Source organism: Magallana gigas, chromosome 4, assembly GCF_963853765.1.
Source record: "Magallana gigas chromosome 4, xbMagGiga1.1, whole genome shotgun sequence".
Classification (NCBI taxonomy): Eukaryota; Metazoa; Mollusca; class Bivalvia; order Ostreida; family Ostreidae; genus Magallana; species Magallana gigas.
In genome coordinates this window covers 11,609,150-11,619,941 of record NC_088856.1, presented here as the reverse complement: position 1 = coordinate 11,619,941, position 10,792 = coordinate 11,609,150, and the positions used below count along the sequence as shown (strand labels likewise).

Here is a 10,792-nt window from a genome sequence, read left to right as displayed (position 1 = left end):
GGTGAAATATGACCTAACGTCAATTGTTTCAATTACGTCATTTAATTATCTACCTACTGAAATTTCAGCAAAGTATATCAATTTGCCCTGCAAGAGAGCAGTACCACAGTTATCGTGAAGGGGTCACTAGTATTTGTGTCTCTTTAATAAAAACACATTAAGACTTCGAGGAAAAAATTTATTAGAAAATATTGCACATATGTGTACAGTTACATATATATCCCTAATAATCCTATAAAATAGACAAAAATAGGTTATCAAAAGAGAGTTGCATGAATCGTAAGAAAATAAATGCAAATGTAATGTTATTCTAAATATGTTGACAAAAAATAAAACTCAAATCAATTTAATAGTTCGTTTGAAAATCAATTTCATTTTGTGTTTAAACATATAACAATCACATTTTAATTTAATATTTTCCAACATCTTGCAATCTATGTGTATTAGTTATCACTGCTGAAAAAAAATGAAATAAATGATATATTTTTATTTACTGCTGTCAATTCATTGAAATCAAAGCATTTGCAAAACAAGTACGGCATATAAAATTTTAACGAAAATCAAAATATTTGAAAACCACTCAAAAGTGTAAATGCCATATGTCCTATACACATGTAAATATACCTGTACTTGGATAAACATATTATTAGAAAAATTAAACTATTTTTTTTTAATGAACTACAAATAACTTACAATGAAAATAATTCTTGTAGAAAAATCAGAAAAAGGTTTGAACACAATCCAGAGAGCAGAAATTGACATAATGTATTTGGTCATAATATTTGAGAGCCTGTTAGTCGACATCAAAGTCGCTACCACTGTCCTCGTCCTGAGCCGTTGGAGCACGCTTTTCCCCAGTGATTCGATCGTAAATAATTTTGCTGTTTAAGTCAGGCTGAGGAAGCAAGCTGTGTCTGCAAAATAAACAAGACATTAGTAAAGAAATTGTGTTAATAATCAAGGTGAGGTGAATTTAATAATTTTTAATATGAAATAGGAAAAGTTTTAACACAAGAATGCAACATAAAAAATACTCATATATTGTAAACTTTTCATTTTTTTGACATAGATATTAGAATGATCATTAAATAAATTCTATCATTGTTAAATATAATTTAGTTTCCTTCCTCAAAATACATGAAGTACATAAGAACAATATGTAACTCAGAAAGACACAAAATGTAAGATAAGAATTACTCATGTAGGAAGCCCTCTATATCGGTGACATAAAAATCCTCCCCTAGTTCATCAGAAAGTCGGACAAAGTTTCCTATCAGTTCTCCCCCTTTGTAGATCAATAAGGCAGGTACCCCACTGGTGGACTGAAACAAAGAGTTCATGGCAATCTTATCCCAGCATGTTTATCTCAATATCTCAATATGCAGTGGACATCAGTCATCAAAGAAATTTTTGATATTACACTGTGATGATGTCACAATGAATTTATCAGCACTATCTTTTGCATTTGAAAAGCTACCAAAAGTGGTTTGTAGATAATAATAGGGTTTAAGCATGAAATGAAAATGATCTTTTGTTATTAATGATGGTACAAGCATGTGATTTTTTAAAATAAAAAACAGTGTTTTCTATCCCTTCACATAGGTTTGGGGATAAAGATCTCACAACTCGATCAACATCTGTCAAAAAAATAAAACTGAGATTTTAAAATTTGCAAGATGTGCTTCTTGCGATTTTACCTGGATAGTAATTCCTTGCATTTAATTAGGGATCTAGGGTACAGTTCATTATACACATATTTTTGAAACACTGATCATGATGTAGTAAGAAGTTACATGATACAATTTGTCGATCATGTGATATACTTACAAACTTGTGACTGAGACTAGTATCAGATGCCCTGATCTTACAGAACTTGACCGTTGGATATTCCTGGGCAAGACAGCTTAAGCAGCCATTCATGGCTTCACATGCCTCAACATTCTGTAAATTTATAATATATAAAGAAGGATTTAACCTAGCTATTAATTTCAACAGACCACGGTTGACAAAAGGTTTTTATCAACTTTTCAACTACTGCACTTACATTTTCATACAGATGAATAATAATGGTGACTTGGGGCTTCTCCTTATCAATTTCATCCACAAAATTGGCTGAGCTCAATTCAACCACTCTACCAAACTTTGGCCTGAAATAGGAAAATGCAACTTTTTTGGTTTATAATACAAAAATATTATTGTAATGCATTTGATAGCGCCAAGGGTGTATTAAACCTTGACATTTCTTAAATCCATGTGTCCTGAATACAAGTTGCCTCCCCTAGTACCCAGTAGCACCAACCAGCTTTCCACAATGGAAATATTTGCTATGTATAGTAAATTTCTACCTTTGTAGATATCCTCCCTGCTTTGTATAAGCTTGGTTTGTATTTTACTGTATCTTAGCATTGTTGTTTTAAACAATAAGAATTTTACCCAAAGATAGAGGCTTTCAATCTGCTGGGGGGTTTTTTAAAAGAAAATTCAAAGAAGTTTCAATAAAATAAATATAAAAGTTTGTGGAACCAAAAATAATCACCCAACAGTCTACACCAATGTCATATCCAACATCTAGCAATGTAATTTGTCTGATTATGAAATTTCATCAAAATGACTTCTATCAAAACCTGTTAACTTTGTAGTAGAATTAACTATTGCTTACACATTTTGTAATGCTATTCTCATTTCTTCGATCCTCTTTTGTCTGTATTCTTTTAAAAATTCATCTTCAAAACTCTCCAATTCCTGTAACAACTTGTTGTCATTTTCCTTCTCTCGTTCATCATCTAACTGAAATGGTACAAGTACGAAATACAGTATTTTTATATCTTTGTTTTAATGCTGCCCACAAGTGGATAAATTATATTACAGTAACAAATTCATTTTTGATTTCTTATTCCTTGAAAAAGCATCTCTTCACCAAGCAAGTCTTTTGAATCCATTTTCAATATTCCCTTTTGAATTATTTTTAAAATCAGTACATGTATAACTGATACATCTTCGCTAGCCAAGGGTTTACGATCCACTCTGCTCCTCTACAACAGAGGAGCAGAGTGGATCGTAAACCCTTGGCTAGTGAAGATGTAACTGATAGGGAAAAAAACTATGTAAGATGTATGTGTAAAAGTCACATGACTAAAAACAAAATGGCTTACATGAGATCGACATGTCATTGAAAGTTTTTTGGCCAGAGCTTGTTTCTCTTTCTCCTGCTCTGCTCGCCTCTCCGTTTCCAGCCTCTTGAACTCTCGCCAGTCATTGATCACACCCTTAGGTCCTGTCTATAAAGTCAGCAGATATTTTAATCAACAGTATTTTCTTTGTGAAATCTTTCATATATCAACCAGTTCATATCAGCTGAGAGAAACATGTACTGGTACATGTACATTTACAGATTAGTGTTTGTCTATAAATATGACACAGTATGTTTTCTTTATCATAGAATTATATTTTGGTCAATTGATATTTTTTAAGTATAAGTTACATTATTGATGTAGGCCTAATCAAAACTATTTTTCATATGTAAGTTTTTCCTTATGTAAGTTTAAAATAATACTATAGAATCAGTTTTAACACAATAACAATAATATAAATGGGTAGTATTTAATTTTGCATTCAACTGAATAGAGATATATCAATATCTTTAAAATATTTGCTATAAGCTATTTTGTTAATGTGTATTAGGAATTTAGACACTGAAAGCAAGAGAGAAGATATGTAAACAGTATAAAGCTTCGCTGATCCTCAGCACAGAAAATAAAATTTTTAAGAAGTGTGGAATCACTTTAATACCTGAATGTTAATGTTCATGGGTCGCCAAAATTTGTCTGGTTCATTGGGACGGAATTTGGTTGTTAGCAAATTCAGGATAATTGTAATTGATACATATTTCAAAGCAAATACTTTATATACGTTCATGGGGATGTAAATTCGTGGGCAAGGGCTGCCAACGAAAGTCACAAACATTAATCCCCGACAAACAATGATGATTTCACAGGATTGGTATCATCCCAAAGATGTTATTTTTATGGGACATTGCTATGTATCAGAAACAGTTAAATCAGGAAAAATTTACTAACATTTGTAGAGAACTTGCTGTAGTCCTTCAGTTGAGGTTCTGGAATGCTTGAAGCCTTTGGTTCCATTTCTCTTTGAGGTTTGTCCTCCTCCTCTTGTTCGCCTTCATCACTGCTACAATAGTTGTCCACCTTCTCTCCAAGAATACGATCATCTAAGCTCAGCGCCATCTTCTTTGGTATGCTAAATTTAAAGATAACCAGCAGGATTACATGCATGATTCCTCAATTATACGGTATTTGTTTTACTTTAAACTGGGGTCTTTCTGAACCTCTTCAAACATATATAGAAGAGAAAACCCCAATTGTATTGACTATACACAATAAAACACAATAAAAACCAAATAACTGTCCAAGATATTAAAGTTTTAATTAAATGCAAAATCTAATTCTTTCAAATATAAAGAAATTGCCCAGTACTTGAATATATTATTTTCTGAACGCTTCTGGGCACGGATTTAATTAAACTGATAAAGCTTCCTGGAACCTTCTTCCTATTATACAGACAAACTTACACTGAAAACACCCTGTTTCGGTAACAGGACAAAAAAGTACAAACCTGAGTCAGATCAAGATCCCTTGTTTTAGTTAATTTTTGAAAAATGCTTTAAAATTCACTCTAAATCTATCACCTTTGTAACAAAACATTGATAATTTATTTCAGAGTCTAACGGGAAGTAACTTATGCCGTATAAAAGATAAAACCTACTTGGAGATGAAAAATTTCCGCAAATCACACGACCACGATAAAAGAACAATGTATTATATTTCCTCCTTTAACGCTAAACAATGGGCTTCCTTTGTTTGCATAAATTTTATGTCAACAACTTTTATTTTTCATGTTTATCATCAATTTGAAATAGAAAAATATCCTCTTTTTTAAAAAAAAAAAGGAAAATCATACAAATTATTACTACCTTTTACTAAGGTTTTTTTTTTTTACCGTCCAATATGCATGTACTACATGTATTTCAAAACTAATGTAATATGCAGATTTTGATGATACACAAGTACGGCTTATGTAGGCCAATCAAATTGGCGATGGGTTTCATTATGTTTTAGAATATGTAGTCCATTGTCACATGTAAGAAAATATGTTTAGTAATTCAGTATTATCTTAAAAACATAAACACCTTAAAATTTAGAATTCTTATACGCTGTACGTGTATGTCATCTTCAAATCATGTAATTCTTATGAAAATGTGTACTTTAATTAGAGAAATATTTGATTTGGTCGGTCATCCTACATGTACATAACAACTATATAAAACATTTCATTGTTTACTTTATTCTGTTTCTTTGTTGTAAATCCTGCTTTTCTTATACTTTTAAAATTGTACATATACCCAGGTAATTCTTCTGCACCTCATGTAACACTTATATGTTATGAGTGAAAATAAATGAAAACGCTCTATTCGCATTAAATACCATTTTAGGCCCAAGCTATTGGGTCTATTTACATATAATGATTCACTATTTTATTTTTAAAAAATCGATGTAACATATTTCATATGTATTTTATGAAAATTTATCTTTTCTTTTAATAACACGCACTGGCAATATATGGTACCAGGAAAGACAACTTTTGACATTCAACCCCGGTAAGATGTTACTTAACCGCTTTGAACAAGAAAAAAATTGTATGATCAATAAACAATCTTAAACAATACATCTTTCATACAATGAAAATGGTTGTCAAGCCCTTTTTGTGTTATTTTCTTGAAAAAAAAAATCGCTTGCAATTGTAAAAGATGAATTTGCCAAAATGCGAAAATAGCGATGTCATACTTCTAAACACCGCTCGAGGCCATTTAGATCAACAAATGAAAATGGCGCCAGATATGACCTTTGATGATGAGAATGATATAAACATACAAAATAATACAAAAGAAAAAATAAGCCAAAGGAAAAATATTTTTATTCAACAACGATACCATTGTAATCCTTATCTTACATGTATTTATGTTATCGTATTGTTTATAAGTGAACAACTCATAGACATACATGTACATGTACAAGACAATTGATATAAACATATGGATATAATAAATAGGTCAGTCGCAAAGACATCAAGAGACATCAAGATTACACATGGAGTTTTCTGATGACAAATTAAAAAAAAATAATTATAGACAGCGGGTTTGATGTATAAAAATGAACTCTTTAATGAATTTTTCTCTTAGATGAAAGGGACATTTCAGAATAAAATGATATTCATCTTAAATACATAAAGAACATGAGCGTCTTTCAAACGGAACATTATTGTAGTAACCAGTTTTGATGGTAAGACAATGAGATGATAATCTTAATTCAAATGTGAGTTTCTAATGCTGTAAAGGAATTCTTTTTGTCAGAAATGACTGCAAAGTACACTGACCAATAAAATATTTATATGATGTACATTTAGGAGAGGCATTTATATCAGATAGTAAAGACTGTTTAGAATTGTAAAACGCTCTTGGTAGCTGTTAAAATAACTTTTGACTTTTCAAAAAAAAAAAATTGATTCACCCATAAGTTCATTAATCCAAAACTTAAAATACGCAGTTTTTAAAAACAATTTGAAGATGCATTCTACTTATTCACATTAAATAGCTGCGTTAGGGGGTTAACCTTTTAACAATGTTTTCACGATTCATCAAGATGATTTTTTTTTCTATATCTGGGACAGAGTGAAAGCCCGACACGTTACAACCGTAGTAAGAAATGTTTCCTACGTAAGTATCAAAAAGGGACAAGAGCGTATAGTAAAATTAAGACTCATATAACAACATTTATTACAGATATACTAGTAATCCATTTACATTGAAGTAAGTCTGCATGCAACATGCTACCAGTTCTAGGCGATAGGCGAGTCTGGACTCTCCCCCCCCCCCAAATCATGGAATTTTCATCTTTCCTACAGAAAAAAACTCCATAACTGGAGAACATAATGTGGACCCCACTCCTTCTCCAGAAACGTGGATTCGAACCCCTGATCCACGATTAGACGAAGCACAGACAAACAAATAAACCAACTTTATTCACGCATTCCCAAATACCAATTGACGCAATCCTGCAAATTTAAATCAATAGCAGTTATCAGAAGTTCTCGTTGAACAGCTATATATTTAAATTTGTTTTTGAATAATGTAAATGAAAATGTTGTGTTCGCGTTCCAGAGAATGAATTTCTTTCTTTTACGAAACGTAAAATTCCAATTGTATCAACAGAAAAAGAACTTGAGCCAAGTAATTGTACTTAGATTCCATCAGAAATGCACATATATTCACGTTCCAGAGAGTGGATTCTTTTAAACGTTTTACAAAACTACAAAACGTCCTTTTTGTTATCAACTGAACTAGAACTCATGTTACAAACACATACCTATATGTCGTCAATCCTGATTTCAAATTTTATATGTGAATTTCGCTTTCATCATCATGTCTGGGACACCCTTCATACCCTTTCCACAGAATTCGTCTGCGGATCCCAAATCGTCGGCAGCGTACCACTTGCACAATCCCCATCACAGAGGACCAAAGGAGCCCACCAACCTACCATTTCTAAAAGAAGATCAGTTTACCGACACCATTTTGGTGTTGGAAGGAAAGAAGCTGTACATCAACAGGTGCATTCTGGGATACGCGTCGCCTTACTTTCAAAGACTTCTTGACAGTGCTCACAAAGCCGCCATTGCAGAAAAGAAGTCCAAGGCAGAGGTCAAAATCAGCAACAAGAGTTACACCGACTTTGTTGATCTACTGACCTATCTCCATCCAGGGACCGGTAGCGATGTCACAGGTATCTATAGTACTCCTTACAGAATAAAAGGATCATTGGGAAAATTCACCTCATTGAACAATCTCATTATTTGATACGTTGATATTGGGCATATATTTTTTCTACTTAAAGTACCTGTTACTTTCAGTTTTGTTAAAATGAATTTAAGCTTTGCTTTAATTATTAAAGGAGAGACAACTTCACCCTTACTATAAGCTAAAGACTTGTGATGGATGAATCACAGCTAAAGCAATATTCTTAAAATTCCATGTACGCTTAATTTATAAATAATGATGAACGTTGATTACAGAGAAGATGGCGCTTCGACTGCTTCCACTTGCAAACGAGTACGAAATCGCTCCTCTGAAAGAAAAATGTGAAAAAGTTCTTATCGGGAGTCTACGGAAAACCCCGGCAACTCCAAACGTTTCGAAAGGCTCCCCAACCTTCAAACACCGCAAAGACAACGGTCCTGAATTGCTGCTGAAATGCATTAAATCTGCCGATGCTGGTTCTTCGAAAGCACTTTTGGAAGAGTGTGTTCGAATCTTCTCTTACCAGGACATTCCTCTGAAAGATTTAAAGGCTAGCACGGAAATTTCCGATCAAGTTAAAGCACGCATCTACGAGAACAGAATGGAAAACACTTCAAGTAAAATGTCCAAGTTAGCCAGTGAGTTGGAGAAAGAACGGAGTGAAAAAGAAAAGCTGCGGTCCCAGTTGACTGATCGACACGTCACGGCTACTAAAAGTCGAATGAGTCGGATCACAAGATTTGGTTCGGATCCTTCAGTCGAAGACCCTAGCGACCAGATCATGGCGCAAGTTCCGCCGGCTCGTCACCATAACTACCATTCGCATCGCCTTAGCAATGCAAAAGGTCAAATTCGTGATACTAAACCAAGGTTTATATAACAAAATGATTAGAGTGTGAATATACCCTGACATTTCAAATCAGTAATTGCCCTTTTCAGGAGATTAAAAAATCCATATAATATTCGCCTCGCCATCTATGAGATTGATCAACCCAATATATTTCCGTAGTGAGTCAGTAACTCACCTAATAAGTAATAGTATGTAATGCATGCTTAGGTAAGCTTTCCTATCGGTAATGACTATATAGGACTAAGACCTTACGTCACCCGCCTAGTTCCCTTAGCTAATTAAAAAAATCGAGAGAAAGACAGAAAACGTGAATCCATGCAGGTCTCAACAAGTCTTAATTATCAGTCATATAACCTTTACTGAGTTACTAAGTTACCCATATGCTCACATGCAGACCAGTGATTTTGTAGCATTGTTAAACGAATTGTGTTATATATATATATATATATATATATATATATATATATATATATATATATATATATATATATATATATATATATATATATATATATATATATATATATATATATATATACACACACACACACACACACACACACACACACACACACACACACATTCATCATTCAATATACACGTATTTACCTATCTGTCTAAATACGTATTGCTTTTATTGTGTTTGTTTAGATTTTGCAATTATTTCTCTCTTGATTAACCTCTGCAACAATTTGTATAGTAATCAAAGGTAACGATAAATGGTTATGTGACCGTCTGCTTGATCCAACAGAACCTTCTGAATTCGTAAACGCTTCTCATGTCTCTGTACCCTTTTTTGCGAAGCAATAATTAAGGGATTAAGAACATCACAATTAAATTAGATCAGAGGTACTAGTATCAATATATATGTAAGTATGTACCAGTAGATCAAATTTGTTTTATGTTGCTTTTTCTTCAAACATCGTTTTTAATTTCAAAAGAATTAGTTTTATGCATGTTGACCTCTTGTTTTCTTGGAATTTGGCAAAAAATGTTCTTTAACCGAAACAAGGCAACAGCTGATCCAGATACTGGTATCTAAAACACTGTTGCTCCCTTGAGCAGGTTTGATTCGAGATTCGTCACCAAAAACTGCAAACAGATTTAAATTAGATTTAAATTAAAAATTTAAATAGACATGTATAGCTTCTGGGAAAAAAATCAATATAAGTGGATGAAATTTCTACTTTGAGTGTGCAATGAGGTAACTATTTAAAATCTATGGCTTGTGTTTGATTTAGGGTTATATTCTCAGTTTATGGGCTTCATGGTCTTTGAGCGTGATCTATACATTTTTGACAATAGCATAATCTTGGGGTTTGTTTAAATTCAAGTCAATACTGTCTGAAGATTTGAAAGTTTTTTTTTGAAAATGCTAACCTCATTTCCATATTTCTTTGTGATATTAGGAAGATGCTTTGAAAGACAATAAAGATTATGTTTTTGGAAAGCTTTAATAACAGCCTCACCTCAGACATGCTTAATGGGCTATTGGATTCTATTTTAAACGGAATAGGAGCAAAATGTCAAATCCCAAAGACTTTGGCACGATGTCTCAAAACAAAACAAAAAGAAATACTTGCGTTTGTCTCTAGCATTGAGCAACAGAACATGCAGCCAAATCAACAAGAGATTCCTAAGGCAGGACTCTATCATAAATATTTATTTTACTTTTATGTTGTATTTTTAGTTTGTAGATACACAAAATCTACGTAAACGTTAATTACACAACTCGTCTGGTTCCAACTCGATTCCCATTATGCAACTACATTTATTTGTAAATTAATGCATGTTTTTATTGAATAATATTTTACTCATAACGCTTGCACTGTTTGTAACGCTAATGACTACCATGTGTACTTAATTAAATCGATTACATTGCATGCATATAGGGTTTCGCTAAAGTCTTTAAACTTAAAAAAAAAACTTGATTCAAAAATTGCAGTGTCAATAAATTGCTGACAATGAAGAGAAGCAAATTACATTGTAAATGATGCTTTGTTAGCGTATCATAAATTAATAATTAATTCAAAGATTGTCTTCAGAAAAGTCTGTAGAAAAAGTCTGTTTTA

At 32.6% G+C, this 10,792-nt stretch overlaps 2 protein-coding genes across 3 annotated transcripts; one reads left to right on the top strand and one right to left on the bottom strand.

The window, feature by feature from the left end:
* Positions 1–169: 169 nt before the first annotated feature.
* LOC105337310 (phosducin-like protein) lies at positions 170–4,790 on the bottom strand. Of its 2 annotated transcripts, none has more exons than XM_020071052.3 (8): positions 4,633–4,790; positions 4,077–4,257; positions 3,153–3,278; positions 2,660–2,787; positions 2,045–2,147; positions 1,828–1,941; positions 1,198–1,322; positions 170–914 (listed from the first exon to the last, which is right to left on the bottom strand). In XM_020071052.3, exons 2-8 carry the CDS (start codon positions 4,242–4,244, stop codon positions 794–796), a joined length of 885 nt encoding a protein of 294 aa, XP_019926611.3. In that variant the 5' UTR covers positions 4,245–4,257; positions 4,633–4,790; the 3' UTR covers positions 170–793. The 2 variants fall into 2 exon arrangements, with proteins under 2 accessions (XP_019926611.3, XP_019926612.3); XM_020071053.3 differs by having other exon boundaries at positions 4,589–4,750.
* Positions 4,791–5,621: 831 nt separating this feature from the next.
* LOC136269614 (uncharacterized) lies at positions 5,622–8,820 on the top strand. The gene is made up of 4 exons (XM_066081295.1): positions 5,622–5,674; positions 6,745–6,790; positions 7,529–7,856; positions 8,146–8,820. Exons 1-4 carry the CDS (start codon positions 5,637–5,639, stop codon positions 8,748–8,750), a joined length of 1,017 nt encoding a protein of 338 aa, XP_065937367.1. The 5' UTR covers positions 5,622–5,636; the 3' UTR covers positions 8,751–8,820.
* The last annotated feature ends 1,972 nt before the right edge of the window (positions 8,821–10,792 follow it).

Bases quoted from the DNA above. Each gene is read 5' to 3' on its own strand.
- LOC105337310 (XM_020071052.3), bottom strand. From the start codon at position 4,244: ATGGCGCTGAGCTTAGATGATCGTATTCTTGGAGAGAAGGTGGACAAC. The intron at 3,279-4,076 runs GTTAGTAAATTT...CTGACTTTATAG, and splicing joins ACAGCAAGTTCTCTACAAAT to ACAGGACCTAAGGGTGTGAT. The intron at 1,942-2,044 runs GTAAGTGCAGTA...ATAAATTTACAG, and splicing joins TTATTCATCTGTATGAAAAT to AATGTTGAGGCATGTGAAGC.
- LOC136269614 (XM_066081295.1), top strand. From the start codon at position 5,637: ATGGTACCAGGAAAGACAACTTTTGACATTCAACCCCG. The intron at 5,675-6,744 runs GTAAGATGTTAC...TATCTGGGACAG, and splicing joins ACTTTTGACATTCAACCCCG to AGTGAAAGCCCGACACGTTA. The intron at 7,857-8,145 runs GTATCTATAGTA...CGTTGATTACAG, and splicing joins GACCGGTAGCGATGTCACAG to AGAAGATGGCGCTTCGACTG.